The following is a 22,862-nucleotide window of genomic DNA, read 5'->3' as shown; positions in this document are numbered from 1 at the left end:
CAGCTCCTCATGAGATCTCTGTCTCCCTCTGTCCATTTGCTATTGTTGTTTTATGGAGTGTTTTTTCTCCAGACCCAGGCTTCTCCACTACAAAAATACTGCCATAGTAAAATCTCTGCATACCATTTCTACTCCCTGATTGGAGTCTTCCTCGGAGACCTTTACAAAGCTGTAAACTGATTTGTTTAACATGTAGTTTAAGCATTTCTCCTCCATCAGTTGCATAGCCTAATTCTATTGCCCAAGCTTGGGCACAAAATTGAATCCAATCCAGGCCAAATTCTTGGCTACCTTACAGCAGGAATGCTACACAGCCAGATATTTTCTCTTTGTGCCTAACTGAATATGAAGCTACTGTATTAAAACTAGATCTCCAGTGTAAATGTCGTAGGTCTGTACAATATAAAGTATATGTTTTCCTTGAGCACTGTATCTGTGAGAATACTGTATTTGTAAGGGCTGGAGAGGCCTTGTACAAACGCACAGCTCAGCAGCATACAAGCTTATCAAAGAGATACTTAAGGAATGGCTTCATCACAGTCCATAAGTACTTATATGCAGAAGAAATTTTGATAGAGGGCTCTTCAGTCTAGCAGGCAAAGGTATTTCAAGATCCAGTGGCTACAATCTGAAGCGAGACAAATTCATACTAGAAATAAGATGCTCACTTAAAAGAGAAGGTAATCAAATTGGAATAACTAAGCATTGCTGAAACTCTTTAAATCCAGCTGGGAAGGTTGGTTTGTTTGTTTTCTAAAAAATGTTCTAGTCCAAACAGGAATTAATACTGGTAAACCCTATGGTCTGTGTTGTGCAGGTGATCAGACTAGATTAGGACCATGGAACCTTCTGGCTGTATAATCTATGAAAATAAGATATATCTTCTGTGCTTGACATTTAAATACATATCTTGTATTTTCTTTTTCAAAACTCATCAGACAATGTTTCGATACAGCCCTTCTCAAATCCATATCATTGGCCATAGTCTGGGGGCACATGCTGCAGGAGAGGCAGGAAGAAGAATACGAGGCATCAAAAGAATAACTGGTAGGTTAATCACGAAAATGGAAGATTACATGGTATGTTCTTTACGAAATTTGCAAAGCTGGACACATTGAGCCAGACGGGCATAAATGGATATGTCTCCAACAACATCAATGAGCTGTGGTGCTTGCTTATGCTAGAGCAGAATTTAGTCCATTATATGGGTTGTTCCTATAGATATAACTATGCATTGTTTATGGTGTAAACATGGGTAAGCAAAATTCTTAAATAAAACAATAGTGCCTCTGCATACTGGTAGATATTCAGCATTTATCACCGTGTGTGTCAGCTGCAAATGCAATCATTATTGTTTTTGTAATAGTTTTAAAATATCAACAGTGCCAATTCTTATGCTGATCTGTATTTTTCGTGGCCTCAAGCAAATAATGAAAATCATACCGTAAGTTTCTCTCCAAACATACCTTTCCATATCTTATAATCCATCTGCCAAGTAAAGTTTACGTTTCTCCTCAACATACTCTCCATGGAAGTGAGAATTGGGCTGGACTTACTAACAAGGCAGAATAGTGATAGAAATGTAGCCGTGTTAGTCTGGGGTAGCTGAAACAAAAAACAGGTCTATGTAGCACTTTAAAGACTAACAAGATGGTTTATTAGGTGATGAGCTTTCGTGGGCCAGACCCACGTCCTCAGATCAAATAGTGGAAAAAAATTGATATACTGTTACGACATATGTCTTGCTCTGAATGAGTTTAAGGGATGAGGTGGGAACACGGATGTGAATCTCACTAAATGATCTTTCCCCAGGCCATGGGGAGGAAATAACCACAAGTCCCCTGAAGACTTTTCCGTGATTCCTCTTGGTTTTCTCCATCCCTACATGCACCTGCCTAGCAATAGAGCATGACAGCAATCCCTGCATGCCAAAAGCACAAGCTCTGCTGTAGAAAAGTATAGGAAGGGGACAGTCACCTCCTTCCCATATCACACTAGCCTTGCCTCCTTTCCATACCAAACTAGCTCTGCCTAGGGCAGCAGAAGCCTGTGGCACAGTTCCCACATTCTCTTACAGCAAGGGGCTCCCGCCAGAGTGGAGTATCTTGCACTGTATGTTGCTGTAAGCCATGATGAAGGTCTTAAGTATTGGGAGAAGATGGTTCTCCTTAGGTTTGTGGGCACAACCAGAAAGAGACAAGCTTTCAAGCTACACAGAGCTCTTCAGTTCTAGGTAAGGTACTCAGAGTTTCATAGCTAAATACAAGATGGATCAGATTGTTTAGCACAAATAGTTAACACATATTGTAAGAGTCTATGCAAGTTGAAGAATACAGAGTCTATTACAGCTACTGCTATTAAAGGGTGCATCTAGACTGGCAAGATTTTGTGCAAAAGTGGCTGCTTTTGTGCAAAATCTTGCCGCCTGTCTACATTGGCCGCGAGTATTTGCGCAAGAACACTGACTTTGTAGTGTACAAAATCAGTGGTTCTTGCGCAAATACTCTGACGGTCCTGCTCAGGGATAAGCCCTCTTGCGCAAGTATTGTTGCGCAAGAGGGCCAGTGTAGACAGCCACGTTAATTTCTTGCGCAAGAAAGCCCAATGGCTAAAATGGCCATTGACACTTTCTTGTGCAAGAGAGCATCTACACTGGCACGGATGCTTTTGCGCAAAAGCAAATCTTTTGCGCAAAGGCACATGCCAGTATATACGCTCTCTTGCGCAAATACTTTTAATGGAAAAACTTTTCTGTTAAAAGTATTTGCGCAAAATCATGCCAGTGTTGAAGCAGCCAAAGAGTTTCATTCTCTGTGAGGCTGGAAGACAGGCACACTTTTGAAATCATGTACTGAGGCAGGGGTTCCTCTCAACTGGGAGGACCCACACCCTTTATGAGCTGCCTATGGGAGTGCTAGGGGACACTCAATCCACAAGCCTAAGTGCAATGCAGCTGATGCTAGAAAGCCAGATGTGCTATAACTGCGTTCCTGTATTGTATTTGTGGTTATCTTCCCACACTTCCCCAGATTCATTTATAGTAGTTAGTGCTGCTAGTGGCAGGAGGTGAGTAATCAAGGCACTGGACTAGAATAGATTAGTTCCTGGCTACATGACAAGCTTCTTATGTGACCGTGGGCAAGTCACTTGATCTCTGTGCTTCATTCAATCTTTCATCTCTAAAGAGGAGATAGTAATAATAGTTCCTTTCTCCAATTTGATTGCAAGATCCTTTGCACACAGACTTTCTCTTACTTTACATTTGTATTGTGCCTGATACAGTTGGGCCCAATGGGTACTACAAATATATAACTGATGAAAAATCCTTAGTCTCTCACCCCACGCCAACACATAATATAGAAAACTCAATCGTATTAAAATCCCTTCTTATCGTTGTCCATATGACACCATTATACACTAACTGATAGAAATGTGCTTGCACTGGGATGAGTTTGCAGAAAGGCTGCCTGCTAGAAGTTGAGACTTGTTCTGAGAATACTTGGGAAAAAACAAGTAGACCACCAAGAGAAAATGAGGCTTCATTATCATTGGAGTACTAAATTGTAGGAAATATTTTGACTTGTGTAGGTGTTTTGACACTGTACAAATGTTTATTTCATTAAAATGTTCAGGGCTTTGCCATGGATTTCTAATACATGTTTATAGTACTACTCACTTCATTTCAAACTGATGCTCTCATAAAACAGTGAATCGTTTGTTTCTTTTTAGGCTTGGATCCTGCTGGTCCCCTTTTTGAAGGCACTCCGCCTAAAGTCAGATTGGACCCTTCGGATGCAAGATTTGTTGATGTTATTCACAGTAATGCTGCCCACTTACCGGTTGTAGGTAAGGTCCCAGATACAAGCAAACATTTGCAGCAACAATCATGACACTGAATTAATCAAGTCATTCACCATGTCATGTATGTATTTCAGGGTTTGGAATGGTTAATACCACTGGCCACCTTGACTTCTACCCAAATGGAGGAACTATTATGCCTGGATGCAATGATAGAAGAACTCCAGTGGAAAAGAGAGACCCGAAAGCCTTATTTAAATGTAAATCTCCTTCAAGCATTTGCAGCACTAATTCACAGTGTCCGTTCATAGTATAATTCTGAGCACGGAAAGTGAACCTTTCTGGGGGGAGGGGTTAATTTTTTAAGAAATAAATGTTTTTTTCATATTTGGTGATAGGTGGAAAAAAGCATGAACCAATGAGGGCCAGATTACAGCCATGATAGCCTGAAGTTTGGGATGTGGGGGGGGGGGGAGGAAAATGGTCACACAGAAGATGTGGGATCAGCCTTAATTTCCACGATTTGACTGAGGATTTGTGGAGCTCAAAGGGGCAGAGATCACTTAGTGTGTCAGTTGTAATGGGAAGTGTTTGTCTAGGGTGAGGACAATCTCATGACTTATTGGGGCAGCACTGCTCCCATTTTGGTATCAAGGCTGCAAGTGATGACCATGCTGCATCCTGCACCCACAAGGCATCCAGCAAAGTACATCAGAAGCAGGAATTCTGCTAAACAACCATTGGCACCCCTGGACAATCAAGATGCTAAAGAAGCACTCAAAAGATGAGAATGTCACTGAGGAGAAACTAAATAAATTCTTTGCTTCAGTCTTCATGGCAGAGGACGTTGCGGAGATTCCCAAACCTGAGTCCACAATCTGAAGAATTGTCACAGATTGAGGTGTCATTGGAACAGGTTTTGGAACAAACTGTTACATTTAACAGTAACAGGTCATTGGGACCAGATTTGCATTCACCCAATAGTACTGAAAGAACTCAAATGTGAAACCGTGGAACTATTCACTATGGTTTGTAACCTATCCTTTAAATCAGCTTCTGTACCCAATGACATGAAAATAGCTAATATGACACCAATATTTTAAAAGGGTTCTAAGAGATGATCCTGGCAATTTCTAGCCTCAGTACTGGGAAAATTAGTTGAAACTGTAGTTAAGAAAAGAATTGTCAGACACATAGAAGAACATAATTGGTTGGGAAAAGTCAACATGGATTCCATAAAGGGAAATCATGCCTTACTAATATACTAGAGTTCTTTGAGGGGGTCAGCAAGTATGTGAACAAGGAGAATACAAAGGATATAGTGTACTTAGATTTTCAGAAAGCCTTTGACAAGGTCCCTGTTATTTGTCAAGGGATAAGAGGAAAGATCCTTTCATGGACTGATAACTGGTTAAAAGACAGGAAACACAAGGGTAGTAATAAATGGTGAGTTTTCGGAATGGAGACAGGTAACTAGTGGTGTCCCCCAAAGGTTCGTACTGAGACCAATCCTATTTCACCTATATATAAAGGCTCTGGAGAAAGGGGTAAACAGTGAGGTGGCAAAATTTGAAGATAACACTAAACTGCTCAAGATAGTTAACAAAAAAGCAGACTTTGAAGAGCTTCCAAATGATCTCACAAAACTAGGTGATTGATCAACAAAATGGCAAATGAATTGTAATGTTGATAAATGCAAAGTAATGCATGTTGAAAAAAATAATCCCAACTACACATATAAAATGATGGGCACTAATTTATCTATAACCAGTCAAGAGAGAGATTTTGGCGTCATTGTGGATAGTTCTCTGTAAACATTCACTCACTGTGCAGCAGCAGTCAAAAAAGCATACAGAATGTTAGGAATCATTTAAAAAGGGATAGAGAATAAGACAGAGAATATCTTATTGCCTCTATATAAAATCATGGTACTCCCACATCTTGAATACTGTGTACAGATGTGGTCACCTTATCTCAAAAAAGATATATTGGCATTGGAAAAGGTTCAGAAAAGGGCAACAAAAGTTATTAGGGTTTTGGAACGGGTCCCATACAAAGAGATTAAAAAGACTGAGACTTTCCAGCTCAGAAAAGAGGAGACTAAAGGTGACAGAGGTCTTTAAAATCATGACAGGTATGGAGAAAGTGAATAAGGAAAAGTTATTTACTTGTTCCCATAACATAAGAACTGGGGGAGGGGAGCACCAAATGAAATTAATAGGTAGCGGGTTTAAAACAAACAAAACAAAGTTTTTCTTCATACAGTCAACCTGTGGAACTCCTTGACAGAGGATGTCATGAAGACCAGGACTTTAACAGGGTTCAAAAGAGAACTAGATACATTCATGGAGGTTAGGTCCATCAATACTTATTAGCCAGAATGAGTAGAAATAGTGTCTCTAGCCTCTGTCAGGGGCTGGAAATGGATGACAGGAGAGGGATTACTTGATGCTTACCTGTTTCTGTTCACTCCCTCTAGGACACTGGCTACTGTCAGAAGACAGGATATTGGGCTAGATGGAACTTTGGTCTGATCCAGTATGGCCATTCTTCTGTTCTAAAGGCACAGATCTTAATAGAACTCCCCTCCCTATAGCAGCATGATGCAAAGAGCTGGGCCGAGCATCTCCAAGGAGAAGGGGAAAGAATCCCCACTCCACATAGCTTGAAATGGTGGATACACTTATGCATCCCTTCATCTCAGTTGCATTCTTTATGGCATGTTGTAATGCAGAAAATGATATTGTATTGTGTAGCTGTAATGTAACTTGGATCAATAGCCACAGATCTTAGGGAGGTGGGAACCCAGTTTTCCAGCTATGAGTCAATGCACTGGTTAATTAAAGCAGCGAACTTCTCATCTGCTATTGAAAAGCAGGAACCTGTAACATTCACATTAAGAAATGCTACAGGATCATGCTACCCTCCTACCCATTATTTTTATTATTCTTATTGAAAATGCTGCCATTGCCAAATGTAATCGAAGATGGTTTCACAGACATTCATAATTTTGTTTTCACAGGTGCTTCTAATTCATGCCATCATTCACGCAGCCATCAGTTTTATTTCCAAAGTATCCTCCATCCCAAAGGATTTCTTGCCTATCCCTGCAGTAGATATGACTTCTTCCAGTTGGTAAGCATAATAGCCCCAAAATGGGTGAGCTACAAAAATCACATGCACATATCACACACTGAGTCAGGTGCTCGGATGTCTCTGCTCTCCCTGTGCCTGGCTGAGATCAGGGCTTGGGGGGAATGAAGCTCCAACAACAGTAATGTCAGGTGGTAGAGAGCAAGCAATCTGGCAGGAATGAGATGAATATATCCTGACTCTCACACCAGCTGCTCCTCTGTGAAACTCTGTGCTACATTTTCCACTGGAGGTGTACATCTAGCATAAGCTTCTACAAATCTCAGGCTGAAAAAAAGAGTGGTTAAAATTAAATGTTTCAGCTCATCACAACCTAAAAGGTAAGTGCACCTCTCGTTTTTATGGTTAAGCAGTTTGTTTCATCCTCAAGTGGACAAGCATAGAATCAGCAAAGAAATTGACATCAGAAACAAGAAGCTGAAATGCAGTGGGTTAAAGCAAGGGAATATCCAAGACTTTGGTGCATCAGGACATCCTCATCAGCCTTAGTTTTAGCATGAAAAATCAAAATATCCCACATTACCCAGATGCTCTTATTTTCCCTAGGGACTCTGCTTCCCATGTCCCAGCGAAGGCTGCCCAATGATGGGTCATTATGCTGATCAATTTCCAGCTAAACTGGAGAAAATAAACCAAAAATATTTTTTAAACACAGGAGCTGATCCACCCTTTACTAGTAAGTGTAGACAATTAATTAATTAGCCATATGGACATGGGGGAAGGGGAGGGGAGAGGAGAGGTGGAGGGTCTGAAATGAGATATGAAACTGTAAATTCTCTGTGATGTGATAAACCTTGGATGAGCTGAATGGTGATGGATGCCAGCAATCTGATTTTATTTGGCTTTTCTTGTGTAGGTTGGAGCCACAGTATCTCTCTCAAGCTATCGGGCACAAAGCAAGTGAGGGGGGAACTAAACATAGTTTTCCATGATGCAAACGGGTTCACAAAACAGTACCAAATTATCTGGTAAGTTAATTGGCCTAATACTCGCGTTTGTAGTGTGCCATTCAGTTTACACAGTCATTCACACCTCTGCTTACAAATCATGTTTTAACATTGCAATCACGTTAGTTAACACATTTTAAAACAGTCAGAGCTCGCAAGTGTGGGATAATGGTTAGAGCAGGCACATGGAAGTCAACTCCTTTTCCTGAGCTCTGTAACAGCCAGCTCTGGGATTGTTCATACTTCCAGAAAACATCCAGGTCTCACCAGGTATGGAGAACAGCTTTACCACATGGATTAGTCTAGCCACTTCCATGCTAGCACTGTGGTATCTTCTCATATTGACTCTCACAAGCTGCTTCACCTCTTTCCCCCTCGGTTTACCCAGTCTGTAAAATGGGTCTACTACCTACCTTGACTACATTAAAAGACTTTATTAATATGAGAACCATACAGACATTTGGATGAAGGGTGCAAGTAGTATATGACCCTTCACAACTTGACTCTCCCCAATGTTCAGCCCACAATGTCAGCCTCCATCTCCCACTTGCTAAATTTTAACCTTCATATTTTCTGTCATGCTGCCCTTCATGCTTGGGAGGAGCTCCCTATGAACATCCACAGAACTATGTCATTATCCTCCTTCAAACTCTCCTTTCCCAATGTCTACAAAAAACCTTGACAATGGTTAAGCTCATAGTATGCTGAGACCACAACCCACTGAGTTGACCAATACTGTCTCATTGTTTCCTTATGCATCCTCACCCCTCACTCCCCCATTTGTCGCTGTCTGTGGTCTCTTGTTTTATCTTAGAATGCAAGCCGTTTAGGACAGAGGCCAATGTTTTATAGATGCAATGCCTAGCACTGGGTTCCTGGCCCATGACTGGGGCTCCTCAGAAGAGCTACAAATACGCAAATAATTAATAAAATACGAACAAAGTGTTATACAATAATGACAACATGCTGAAAGTTCTTTAGAACCAACCTTAGCTCAGCAGCCCCCTGGAGCTGTGGTTCTCAAGCAGAAATCTGAGGGCATCGGGGGAGGTGAAGAGGGCACGTGCAGGTTTCAGCGAGTCCACCAAGGACCCAGAACAGAGAGTTGAAGCCTTCCTTTACAGGACTGCAGCTCAAGGAATTGAGCCCCACCACCAGAGGCTGAAGCCAAAGTTTGAGCAACTTAGCTTCCTGGTGCCTCTGGGAATTGATCTGCTTGCTACGTTCTAACACTGGCCCTGGCTTTTATATACAGAAAAGCAGCTGTTGGGGCACAGCTGGACTGTGCCGTTTTTATAACATATTGGAGTGTAAGGGCGGCTCAGAAAGGAGAGGGTTGAGAACTCCTGCCTATGGACCACAACGGCTAGCATCACTCTTCTCCTATTCCTATTTGCAGTGGACTCCTTCATCAAGGTAGCATTTATACAAAGCATATCGATATTGAAATTGACCCTACAAATATTAGAAAAGTGGAATTTCTCTGGAACAAGAATATATTGACCCTGCTTTGGGCCCAATTGGGAGCAGAGATTGTTTACATCGTCAATGAAGCAAATAGACATGTGTAAGTACATGTGTTTTACACTTCATTTTAGAGTCAAATTTGATAAAGACTGTATACCCCTAAGGAAAGTGCTCACATCCTCGGGCGAGGCCTACTTCAGTCCCACTTAAATCCCACAAACAGAGCTTAAATGGGAGCTCAAGGGCAGGAGTGGCAGCCCTTCTTGTAACAGGGGCAGCAAGTTATGTGGGCCCATGATACCTGGGCTCCTGGAATATTCCAGGCCCAGAGGCCCAGCTCCATCAATGTTTGGAGCCAGAACTCACCCCCAGCCCTACCTGGCGTTCCCCGCACTTACTGACTGCATCCCCTGGCCCCGCCTGTCACCCTCAAGTGTCCCAGTTGGTTGTCACCTGCAGCTCCTTGCTGTGCTCCCTCACCAGCCACTGCCATGGTCAACTACAAGGGAGTCATGCCCAGGGCAGGCTGGGACAGCTGCTGTGCCTGTGGAGGAGGAAGGGAGACGGTGCATGGAAGCGCTCCCCCAGGCACTGTCTGAATGGTTGGGGGAGGAGGGAGCGTATCCTGGCTTGACCTCCTGGGAAAGAGGCCTGGGGGAGTGTTGTTGGGGAGAAGAGAAACTGAAGGGTCCCTACCTCAGAGCTCGCTGCTGTCAGTGGGGATAGGGCTCGGAGGAGTCCTCCTCTCTGCCCCTCCCCCCCCGCACCTCAGCTCTTGCCTGCTGTACCCCAAAGTCCTCATCCTTGGCCAAGCCTCATGTCCTGAATCCCGTACCCCAGTCCATAGCCCACACTCCAAAAACCGCATCCAAACTCCCTCCTAGAGCCTTAGGTGAGGGGAGGGGGAGGGAGGACTTGGACCCTTTTTAGGCATTGCCAAAATTATACAAACCTGCAGCCCCTGCCCTGAAAAGTTCTCATTGCTGGTAAAGCTCATGTTACAATCAACTCATACAAGGTAAGCTGCTGCCTCTGATATGTCTAGGCAGGAGTAGCACAGGGTGGCAGAGAGATTCTTCTGCCTGCAGTGCCAGACAGTCTTGGAGCACCAATTTTCCATTCAATCAGGCTTTTCTGGCACTCTGATTTATAGCAAAATCAACAGGGTTAATGCCTGACATGTGTCCTGAAGTTTTGGAATTGTCAGACATGTATGTCTACACTGGCAGCTTCTTGCGCAAGAACAGATGTTCTTGCGTAAAAACTTGCCTGCTGTCTACACTGCACATGCGTTCTTACAATGCTATACTGTAAATTTACTTGTGCAAAACAGGGCTTCTTCCAGAAGAGTTATTCCTCTCCCCATGAGGAATAAGCCCTCTTGCGCAAGAGCTCTTCCAAAAGAGGGCAGTGTAGACAGGCAACATGAATTTCTTGCGTAAGAAGCCCCTATGGTTAAAATGACCATCAGAGCTTTCTTGTGCAAGAGAGCGTTCACACTGCCATGGATGCTCTTGTACAAAAGCACATGGCAGTGTGGACATGCTTTTGTGGAAGATTTTTTGTACGAGAACTCTTCCGCAAAAGAGTTCTTGCGCAAGAAGCCACCAGTGTAGACATAGCCATGATGTTTCAGTGAGATCACATTCCAGGCAGACAGGAAAATGCAAAAGGGCTGAGTGTTAGATTTCACCTGGCTTGGCCTATAAATGGACAAGGGAGCCCAGAGCATTGAAGGGATGCACCTTTATTATACATGTTGGTTAATTTTTTTTAAAATTAACCCCTAGGTTACGATTAAGCATTTTTTACAATTAAAAAATTAACCCTTAGGTTACAGTTTCTGATACATGAATTTCCATAAGGACCACCCTACAGGCAGCATTTCAAGAGGCTGTTAACCAGTTAGTGCAGACCATGCCCAGATGTGTCATTTTCAAGGAAAATATTTCCAGGAGTGACATCAGAGAAACAGAACTACCACCATACTTTTGTTCAAAGAGATAGGTCAGGACATCAACATAAACAGATTTATTAGTGGGTACTCAGACTCCTCCGTGTTTGGAAGTACTCAGATAAACCCATTTCTAACAAGATTATCATACACTGTGGCACTATATGCACATGGAGTGCATGCAACAAAACTGAAGATGGCGATTCACACTGGTGGATAGATATAGTGTCCTAGCAATTCTTATCGCCCCTTTACACTATTTGGCTGAACTACTTGTATATAAGTATAACTCCTCCTCCCAGAAGAACAGAATCTCTTAGGCCAGGTCTACACTCGGGGTAAGTTCAAATTAAGATACGCAACTCAGGCTATATTAACTGTGTAGTTGGAGTCAATGCACCTTGATTCGAACTTTGGCGCCATCCCTGCAGCAGAAGGTCAATGGGAGAAATACTCCCGTTAACTCCCCTTACTCTTCGTGAGGAGGAGGAGTACTAGCGCCGACGGGGGCACCATCACCATTCAATTTAGCGGGTCCTTACTAGGATGTTAAGAAGTGGGTATTTCACTAATTGTGCACTTAGTCCCAGCTCACACTGGATCCGGATCCTGCGCACCCAGCTCTTACTACATTTAAAATGCAGAGCTGCAACAGGGGTAGCTCCCTGACCCGGCGCAAGCCATATCTGAGCCAGGATTACCCAGTCCCAGCTTGCACTGGGTCCAGCAGCCCCTATCTGCGTGGGGTCTCAGCTCCACACTGTGACCCCCCCCCCCACACACACACACACACGGGCTGCTGCAGAAGCAGTCTCTGCTCACAGCCAGCCCAGGTTGCCGCAGACAGGGGCTGCTGCTGGAGCAGCCTCTGCCCATGGCAGGCCCAGCTTCCCCTTTGCCTTCAGCAAGCCTCAGCCTGCCAAAGACAGAGGGTGCTTCACGGCAGCCTCCCCTGCCTCCCCCCGGTGCTGCTTCCTCTGATAGGGGAGCAGGGGGCACTGCAAAGACGGTGCTGGGGGAAACCTGCTTTAAACCAGCTCCCCTTAGTAGGAGCTTCTGCTTCCCCCTCCCCTTGCTGCCTCTGATACAGAGGCAGTGGGGGTGGGAAATGCAAGTAGTCGACTACTTGCTTAAATCCTTATTAGACCCAATAAATTGAACACCAAAAGATCGATCTGCAGGTAAGTATGGACATGGCCTTAAACTATCAAGATCCTGGCTGGCAGCATCTGTTGAGCCAATAAATGTAACCAATGTTTCTACAAGCCTTTAGAAAAACCATATGTAGGAAATATTGATTTAGCTGTTTTCCCCCCTCAGGTCTACATATTGTGGCAATGGAAATGTGAAATATGGAATTCCACAATTACTTGCACCTTGCTAAATTAAATTACATCCACTACTAGTTGCTGTATTATCTGTCCTCTTTTTTGGGTTGTTTTCACACAAAGCTATAGATAGAAAAAAGATATTAAATAGGTTGTTTCCTTTGTCTTCTCAGCTCTGTGCAAACACATGGATGGCTTTCAAACAAGAAGTCATTGTTTAATTTATCCTAGTCCATTTCCTTTGTAAGAGACAGGCAGTACACACTGGAGTACATATGTAGGAGCATTGATTAACACTGTAACATTGACACAGTCTATTTAAACAGATTCACTGTCAAATACAGATATTTTCCACTGTGTTGCAGGCTCCCCCTTTAATGTGTTAGATGGCACACAATCTCAAAACAGCCCTAAACACATGCCGGGAGTACATGCAGAAAACCTCTCTGCAGTTTGCCTTACTGTATTAATGCATTAAAATAAATTATTACACTTACACACAATATGTACAAGGTAAGAGCAGACACACACAAAAACAAATCACCATTTCAGTGGAAGTCAAAATTACCCACTATACACTGCAATCTCACACAAATACATTGTAAAATAAAACGCGCCTTTGACAGGAGAATGACAGAGCTAAGCTGTAGCAGTAAGCCACATATCTGCATTAATGGTAGTACTGAGATGCACCAACCTAGGAGAAGAATCAGAAGTCACTTTGGACTGTGCCTTGTCAAGCTTTTGATGGCACAGCTGCTCTGCTGCTCTTAAATGGCCTGGGTAGCCCTGCTAGCTATTGAGGAGAAGAAGCAGGGCCGTGGTCCTTACTCCTCCATTTGCACAGGCTTATAGCACAGGGGTACTAGCCCGTGAAGTCCTGATGGGAAAACGTACCATTACACAAGGTTCTACACAATGGAGTGGGTTAGGGGTACAAGAGAACTCTATGTAAGTTCTAAGCAAGGGCCCAGAATTCTGTCCCTGATTTGCATTTAAATGAGAATTCTTCTTTAAGCCACCACATGCCTCCAGAAAAGCTCATCAGATATAGCCAAACTTATCTAACTTCATACTGTGACAGACATGATCACTTCTTGCAAATACTGGACAAACCTTGCTGAATTAAATTAAACCGTATGAAGTAAGTTTTAAATATTTTAGGAGTATTAAAAAATCAAATATTTCTCTATTTTGATGAGACTGTATGTAACAGGTTTTCATCTGGTTGTTCATGAGCATTTGGGCCCCTCAGGACCTGAGAATACAACCCTTAAAAGACAGACAGAATGCAATTTGAATGAAGGAGGGATACATGACTAATTTAAATACTATGAGAACTTCACAGATCTATTTTAAAATAATGGCTCAGATGAGACAGAACTTCTGGGATAGGCAAGACTGAGGGGGTTCGCTAGGAAATACCTGGGCAGAAGGAATGCAAATTTCCCCAGACCCCATTCTTGAAATTTCCCCCTCAAGAGGGGACCTTTGCTCATCACCTGTTACATTAAAAAAAGATTAGAAACCCAACTAAATAAAGGAATGGCTCACAGTTTTGACAAAAGAAGTTACAAACCTGCAATCACAGAAAAACCTTTTGGAGGGTTTGAAAGACTGTTCCCTGGCCAGAGTCTTAGTTGGAGGCACAGCCTGGAAACAGCCCAATCTGGAGGGGGAGACGCGTGTGTGTGTGGGCATGTGCCAAATAAAGGTAATGGTGGGGCAGCCAGAAGCCTAAGGTTCAGCCATTACTGGCCCATAGAGGGGGAGTACAAATGCAGTTGCCTTGAGCTGTGACAATTACTACATTACCCTAATCCCCTGTTAACCGAACACCGGAAGTGGGGAGGAGGAAAGCTCCTGGATTTTCCTGCTGTTGTTCATGAGCATTGTGGGCACATCCATGCCTGAGAATACAACACTTCCAAGGAATCAGACAGACAAAGGGCAGTCCTAGCACATCAAAGAATTTGTGCTGGAACATTCTACCTGATAGGCAATGAAAGCCTGAGGTGAAGGACCTTCAAAGAGGTACCCCCAATAAGCACCCTAAATACCTCACAACCTTTCCATCAAAGCTGCTACAGAACCCACAGATGCAATCAGCCCAGGACAGGTGCATGCAGCACACCTGCTCCCTTCCCCTGCCACAGTATAGAACAGAAAGAAACCAAGGAACTTTCTCACCCCTCGGGCACATGTCCCCTGCTGCTCAGTATCTCCTCAGGATCCGGGAAGCATAGAACAAACCAGCAGCCATTGCACACTGAAGGGGGGGCACCATTTTGGAACAATGGGTGTGTGGGCCTGGCACCGGCTGCAGACTCACAGCACCACATGGTGGCAGGAGTGTTACACTACAGCCTCCCACAGCCTGTGTCTCCTGGCTGAAGACTCCCAGTCTAGCGTTGATACCTTCACAGCTATGGGCAATAAGATTGCAAATTACTCTGCTGTGTTGTGCTTGGTTACCGGATTCTTATTTATTTTGTTCATACCATATCAGCAAGGCTGAGATATCCAGCTGAACACAAACACCTTTTACAAACCTAACATGAGTAAAAAATACCACAGGTGTTCCTACAAAATTGATTTTAAAATAAGAAATTGCCAGGAAAAACATGTGGTTAAGCTGAGGTCAGAGCTGTGATCACTCTCATTTTCCAGAAAGACCAGAAACACTAATCTACTAGGCAGCAGACAGGATTGGGAGAGGCCTTGGCTTTGCACCCCTAAAACACGGGGGCTAGAGCCCTTCAGCTCTAGTGCACTGCCTGGGGCTCTGGCAGTGATTTAAGAGGCCTGGGCTCCAGTAAAAGTGCTAGTGGCTGAGAGCCCTAGGTCCTTTTAAATTACCAAGCCCTGGGACAACTGGCCCCTTCGTCCTCTTGTATTGACAGGCCTGATGATCTACATAGACCGCCCTCTCTCAAATATTGCCAACTCTTTTGATTTTATTATGTGTCTAAAGATATTTGGTGACTTTGTTAGAGCTCAGCTGCTGAACTCCATCTTCCCTTTCATTTTTCTCTTTCAAAGTTTGTTTCCCAGACATCATGATTGCAGAGAAAAGGTTGAAAATATGAATTCCAAGCATTCCAATTCCAGAAGTTAAATACAAACTGGAGATTAATTGTAAATGTTTATTATTTAATTTTCAGATTTTCTACCTCTTGATATTTAAGCTGGCCTGATGGTTTTCCTGGGCCTCGTTTGTTAGCATTTCAGGTTGGCAATACTTCTATCTAACCCAGTGTTACATATAAAAACTCCACCACGCTCAATATTCACTTCCTGCTCTTGGTCTCACAATGCACCCCACTTATTTAAGTCTGTTAGGCCCCAGTCCTGCAAACTCTTGAGCATCTGCTTAACTTCACACACATCAGCTTTTCCATTGAAATCAACTTGACTAGTCCTGTCTCTCTGACTCATGAAGCCATCCAGGTATTTCTATGCATTACATCCCTATATAAAAATCTAGGCTCCCATACATCAGGTTAAACTTGTGCATAAGTTTTACAGGAACATAGTGTCAATACAACACTATTGGGGGTTCTGATGTTTATTTCCAAGGCATACATTAGGTCATCTAGTTTAAAATCCTGTATAACATAGATCTTATTCTTTCACCCAATTACTTCTGAACTGATCCCAAAAACTTGTATCTCCCAGAAAGGTATCCAGCCATACAAAAAAAAAGTATAATGGCTTTAATTTGTATTTTTAAAACAAATTAACTTGGACAAATTGCTATTGGTGGTAGGCTCTTAATGTGTTTGTACACATTTTAAACTAACTCTGTTTCTTTCAAATCTGCACAGCTTGTCATGAGTGATCTGCTTGTAGCTGTTAATGGATTGTTCTGTTAGAGTTCAAGGAAGTGGACTTACTCAAAGTAAATAAACTGCTAATGTACACAATATAATCCCAACCATATTAATTTTCTACCTGCTTGCATCGTTTTCTTACACCTCGTAACCAACCTGCAAGCATTTATTTATGACTAACTTCTATTAGATAGCAAGGAAAATGGTGCATTTCAAACCTTTTCAAATTCACTGGAAAAAATGTAAATAAAATTATTTGAAAAAATAAACCCAGTGAGCCAAACTAAAGTCCATCAATAAAGGTCATACAAAATTCACCACACAGTCAGACCAGCCCTCAACCTCAGCTTATAAAGGCCAGTGTGAAGGAGTGTGAAGAAAGCATAACAACGCAGACGTAATTCCTGCGGTGGGTACTAGTGTGTGGAATCCTCTCACATCCATGTCAGTCCACCTTGCCCCGCCCCTATCTCTTTTACTTGAACAACTTTAGAACTTTTTTCCTTTTTAAATTCTGTTTCGGGTTGGTCCCATATTTATTTCCTTCCTCTTTAAAAATTTCCTGCATTTCCCTACTATTTTCAGGTCTCTGCAATATTGATTTGATTTCTTTATTTTTGTTAGAGGATGCTCTTTTTTAAAAATGTTTCTTAAAGTGTCGTTCTACTTTAGAAATCCATTCTGTCGCCACAGTTCCTTCTACTCCCAGAGTGTCTGAAAAATCAGATCCATTAACAATAATGACACAAATGTACTTTTACAACTTCTTTTTAATTCCTCCTAGCTTTGCAGAACTATAGGATGATCGGAGTATGAGCTGGAGTCTTTCCTGGCTCATGCATTAGCAGAAGACTGGTTAGCTAAGACAGTCTATGCTAAAAGTATTTTGCTGACCCCTCTTGCCAGACGCCTTGTACCCTCTCCTCTGCCCCTGCTTGCAGGCCGGTGGCTGGGTTTTCCCAGCAGCAGCGGCTGTGCAGGGCTTCCCCCGCCTTCCTGCAAAGTGGCGGAGGGTTCGCTGCTTGCTGAGCCGTTCCCCGGTGACCCCCCCCCCCCCACTGGACGCAGTGCAAGTCCCAGCAGACCCGTCACAGGGGCATACTCCCAACCCAATCCCCCTCCACTCTCCTCCTCTTCCCTTCCCCAGAGCCAAACACCTCCCCTCCCTGCTATAACCCAGTCCTCTTTCTCCCCCAACCTTATGTCCTGGTCCCAACAGACACCATCGCTTGAAACGCAACCCCCACCTTTTCCATTATTTTCAATGAGAAAATTGACCCCGTATAACACGTTTTCACTTAACACGATCATTTTCTGACGCATATCTATAGTGTTAAATGAGGAATTACTGTATAGCTGTACTGGTGTAATATACTGGAAAAGTTCTCCTAGTATGGCCACAACTTGTACCAATAAAACTGCCTCACCAAGTAAGCTAACATGTCCAAAGCACAATTTTCAGGGTATAACTGTGTCTACACTAAACTCACAGCACTAGGCTCTTCACACCTCCTCATAGACATAGCTGTGCTGGCAAAACTCTGGGGCGTAGACCTGGCCTGAGACTATCACACCTCTTAGCTTCAGACATAGGAATAGTCCTAGTGAGATCAGAGGAGCCACTCACACACTTAAATGTAAGCATAGGTGAGTCTTTGCTGATCAGCATCTAAATTTCAAGTCCAGGCAGGGCCGGCTCGAGCCATTCCTGCGCCCCGGGCAGCGGGCGCACAATGCATGCACGGCTCCGCCCCCGGATGCACGGCGCATGTGTGGCCCTGCCCCCCCGCGCTGCGCCGCTTAGAGCTGCCATCAGGCACCACGCACCCAGGGTCAGGGGCCGCGCAGCACCCCTTACAGCTGCCATCAGACGCCCCCCATAGGTTGGTGCCCCGGGCAGCTGCCTGGCTAGCTCCCCCCCGCTACTTTGAAGTAGGAATAAAACCCTCCGGAAAAGGGCACTTTTTCCGGAGGATCGGGGCCAGTGTAGACGCTCTTTTCCGGCTTTTTTAAAAGCCGGAAAAAAGCGGCGGACATTTTTATTTAAATGCCGCGGGGGATATTTAAATCCCCTGCGGATTTCCCTACGACGACTGGTGAAATTTACATGCCCCTTCCGGAAAAGGGGCCAGTGTAGACGTAGCCAATGTGTTTTTTGTGCAAAAAAGAAACAGCCACACTGCTTGTTTTTGCGCAAAAACCTCTTGCGCAAAAACATCTTGGAATAGATTATGCAAATGAAGCATGACAAAATGCTAATCAGTGCTTCCTTTGCATACTCTCTGCCGGCAAAAGCCATAGTGTAGACAAAGCCAGAGGTTTTTAAGTCCCGGCTTGACAAAGCCCTGGCTGGTATGATTTAGTTGGGATTGGTCCTGCTTTGGGCAGGGGGCTGGACACGATGATTTCCTGAGGTCTCTTCCAGCCCTAGAATTCTATGATTCTAATGTTCTCAGGCTCTAATCGGCTGCTGGAGCTAAACAGAGTAGCCCAAATCCTCAGCCAAGCAACACGTACATTCAAAACAATTTGGGGGAAGGAAGGTAGGGTAAGACAGGTCTAAGGCAGTGGTTTCAAACTCTTTTTCTTGTGGCCCACTTGGGAAAAAAAATTATGCCCGTGATCCAATAATTATATCTTTTTAGAGTCCCCCCCCCCCCCATACACACACGCGAAGCTCTAGCAGCTGACCCAGTGCTCCACATCCTGCAGCCCAGTACTGGATCACCACCCTAAGTTTGGGAATCACTGTTCTATGGCACCTTTATTCTGTTTTAAGAACCAAAATAGCTCTTGATGTAACAGAGAGCCATCCCTGGGCTACTCTAAGTTAAGCCAGCTGGAGTAGTCTCATAGGGACAGCGCATCTAACTCAGCCTCATCCAGATTCCTAAGCATTCCAGCTCCCAAAACACCGCCTGAATGGAGGGTGGATGAGCAGCTTGAACTGGACAAGGATTAGGCCAGTTACTCCATTTGCTAATGAGCATTGTTTATGATTACTCAGATTGGGAGAATAGGCTCAATTAACATGAGAGCCAATGCACATGTTCTCTCACTGACTCATAAAATGGATGGGTGGGGGGGAGGGCTGTTGATCCCTCTTATCATTCATATGACCATTTATTAGGGACTTGCCCAAGTCCCAACAGCTCCCTGTTTGAAACCTCGCCCTCACCACCCATATGGTCCTGCCCAAAGGTTAAGGTATTACTCAGAGTATGACTGGTAGAATCAAGTCCTGAATGAAGGCTTAAAGCCATTAAAAACCCAACCTCTTGCTTCTGTCAGCTCGATACGTGTGTACAGCTGGTGTCCTTTCATTCCTTCTCACAGGTAGAGATTGGGAAATATCAGCCCCTGGAAGGACGGGCAGCACTAAGAATATACTTCATGGGCATAAAGAGGCTGGCAAGCCCTCCTTGCTCCAAGTCAGTCTGATTCGGAGGACCAACACAAGGTCTGTGCATTTCTTGAGCCCACTTCAGCCCCCTCCTCTTGTAACCCAGAGTGCTAATTTTAATGATATTTTATTTAACAGGGATACAAGAAACATACAGGCCTACACCCTGTAAAAGTAATTAGCATGAGGGCGCAGGGCCTCTGAGTTTTAGCATGTGGATTGCTCAGCTAGTGGAAAATGGAGTGTGAGTATTACCATTGTGCACATCGAAGTTCCCACCCGACAGTGATCTTAATGACTGGAAATAATACCAGGTAGGCACAGGCAATCAAACTAACACCAGCTTAGGAGCTATTTGCAGCCGCTGTGTCGCACATGCTTTCAAAGCGGAAGCAAAAGAGTGAGCCCCCAACCTGCTTCTTACCATGCCTGCCACCAAACTGAGTCCAGCTGCTCCCTGAAGATCTCTGTGCTGTACTTGCTGCATAGTAGCCACTTAAAAGCACAGCTTCGACCTTATACATAACACACGCCTGTTGTGTTGCACGGACACTTGTGTGCTAAGAAATTACGTTCTGCATTCTACCACGTATCTCCTCTGCAGTCTGCCCGTCACTTTTTTCATTACAGTTCGTGCAACAATGAGCCTGTTGCCCACTCTCCCAACTCCTCCAGCTGTTTGGCTGGCACAGCTCCAAAGAAAAAACATAATCGGGATGAGATGTGCCATGAGCAAATGCACGGACAGGATACAATTACATGCTTGGAGGAGACTGATGCTGCAGGAGATGCAAACGGAGCGTGCGGAGAGGAGAGCATGCCGGGAATGCAATGTAAAGCCCTAGGAGGAGATCTTGAGGTGTCTGGGGTATTAAACACAGTTGCTGACATGCCTGGTAGAGGCATAGGAGAGGCAGGGGGAGCACAGAGCCACTCTACACTCCTTGCTGCACTACATACCCACCTCACCAAGGCCGTGTCCAGACTCAGGGTTTTTTTCGGGAAAAGTAGCCTTTTCCCGAAAAAACTTCCCCTGCGTCCAGACTCAAGCCGCGTTCTTTCGAACGAACGCGGCTTTTCTTTCGATGGCGGTAAACCTCGTTTCACGAGGAAGAACGCCTTCTTTCGAAAGTTCCTCTTTCAAAAGAAGGCGTTCTACAATGTAAAGAGGCCGTCTTCGAAAGAGAGCATCCAGACTCGCTGGGTGCTCTCTTTCGAAAAAGCGGATTTCCTCTATCGAAAGATCCGCCTGCAGTCTAGACGCGATCTTTTGAAAGAGGCTCTTTCGAAAGATGCTTTTGAAAGAGCCTCTTTCGAAAGAAGCCTGCAGTCTAGACATAGCCCAACTTCCATAATCTCCCATCCCAGGTGCCCTAGAATGCAGTTATAGGGGGTCAAGGGCAGCCTTCCTCTCAACCCCCCAGGGATGCCTCCTGTCAAAGTAAGCTATCATTCCCACTCCTGTGACTGCTGAACAGGGGGACTGTAATATGCTGCTTGCCCTTGCTCTGCCCTCCCCCCCGAACCTCTCCCGTTGGACTTCTTTTTTGTCTGTGCGGTCTTGTATTCCCTAAATAAAAATGTATCATTTGTCCACAACAGTTCCTTTATTGCTTGTGTTATATGGGGTGGAGAAGTTGTTACAAGCCAGGACACTTAATGCTGGGGGCACCTCATTAAGAGCAACATACATGACTGATCATTCACAAAGTTGTTTTCCAAAGCCTCTCTGCCGTGCAGTGCCCCTCAATATGCTGTCCTTATTGCCCTTGTTTCTGGCTGCTCATAATTAGGAGTAAGGGTTATTTTGAGGGAAGGGTTTTATCTCGAAATAACCCCATTTTATCTCTCGACATAGCGCTATTTCTCAATAGCGCCATAATGTGATTATGCAAATGACGCGTGGGATATTTAAATCCCCGCTTCATTTGCAATTTCGGGTGTCTGAATTTGCATTTCTCTCTCTCTCGAGAGGAATGACATGTAGACATACCCAAGCAGGAGATTGCGAGGGGGAGGGAGGAGATGAGTGCATTATGAGATGCTGATGACGTACCCAGAACCACTGCTCTACTATTTTTGTTTCATCAGGCATTGGGAGTCCATCCAAGAATGCACAGGAACAACAGGAACTGTGGGATAGCTACCCACACTGCATCGTTGTCAATGTCGATGGTCACCATTCCACTGTGGACGCACTATATCGAACTGAGTTGAACTCTTGCATAAAGGGGGGGGACATCCACCTTTGACTTTACGAAATCAAGTGCTAAAAATAAATCAACCTTAATAAACTCAACTTTATCTTGTAGTGTAGACAAAGCCCTGAGACTCATGTGGTATAAAACCCTGGTGCTGGCCCTTTGCACAAACATTAATGTCATCTTCTGAAACTTATGTCTTTTACAGGTAGAATTACAGAATTCCACAGCGAGGATTCAAACTGCTCCAGATGACAACAGCCACAAGGCAGGGAAAGAGGCAGGTTTTATTTTTAATAAAAATGACACCAAAATTAGCAGTTAAACATGCTATATGCTACTTATCATTGGTATACAGCAACTTAATGGTGTCAGGTATTATTTGCAACAAAAGATTAGTAACTGGATCTAAATTTCAATTCTGCTACATATACCCAGACCATTAGAGATAAGCAAGTGAAGACAGATGGAGTTAAAGTTTTTAATTTACATTCAAGAATGATGCCAGCATAAACTTATGTGTTATCATTATTATTATCATAGCACTGCTAGTATAAAATAATAAAATAATAAAATAATAAAAACAGCATTATAAAGGCATAGCTACACCAGAAAGTTTGGCAAACAAAACTTTCACCAGAATACAGCTTCTGCAGCACCATCTGGGGCTCAGTGCATTGTGGATCTTTTTCCCATTGGATTGTGGGATGCCAGGAAAGTACTTCGGGAATTATGGGAACTTGGGTCATATCCCCACAGTTTCCTTTCCAATGGCCCA

General features: G+C 43.9%; 1 protein-coding gene across 5 annotated transcripts in view; it reads left to right on the top strand.

Annotated features, from left to right (window-relative positions):
- The window catches only part of LOC102454456 (pancreatic lipase-related protein 2), a 41,981-nt gene extending 19,622 nt beyond the window's left edge, over window positions 1-22,359 (top strand). For 3 of the 5 annotated variants that reach the window (XM_075935403.1, XM_075935402.1, XM_025183584.2), the window contains 8 exons: window positions 939-1,047; window positions 3,730-3,846; window positions 3,936-4,058; window positions 6,821-6,933; window positions 7,498-7,627; window positions 7,808-7,919; window positions 9,298-9,465; window positions 12,640-12,720. In XM_075935403.1, coding sequence (XP_075791518.1) covers window positions 939-1,047; window positions 3,730-3,846; window positions 3,936-4,058; window positions 6,821-6,933; window positions 7,498-7,627; window positions 7,808-7,919; window positions 9,298-9,465; window positions 12,640-12,703 — 936 coding nt within the window. In that variant the 3' untranslated portion in view covers window positions 12,704-12,720. Of the gene's footprint in view, window positions 1-938; window positions 1,048-3,729; window positions 3,847-3,935; window positions 4,059-6,820; window positions 6,934-7,497; window positions 7,628-7,807; window positions 7,920-9,297; window positions 9,466-12,639; window positions 12,721-19,816; window positions 19,941-20,021 lie in introns of those variants that run through there. The other 2 variants (XM_075935405.1, XM_075935404.1) reach the window with 2 other exon arrangements.
- Window positions 22,360-22,862: the final 503 nt, after the last annotated feature.

The sequence above is a fragment of the Pelodiscus sinensis genome, chromosome 8 (genome assembly GCF_049634645.1).
Source record: "Pelodiscus sinensis isolate JC-2024 chromosome 8, ASM4963464v1, whole genome shotgun sequence".
NCBI classification, from domain to species: Eukaryota; Metazoa; Chordata; order Testudines; family Trionychidae; genus Pelodiscus; species Pelodiscus sinensis.
Note: the sequence above shows the minus strand (reverse complement) of the source record. Positions and strands in the feature narration are given on the sequence as shown.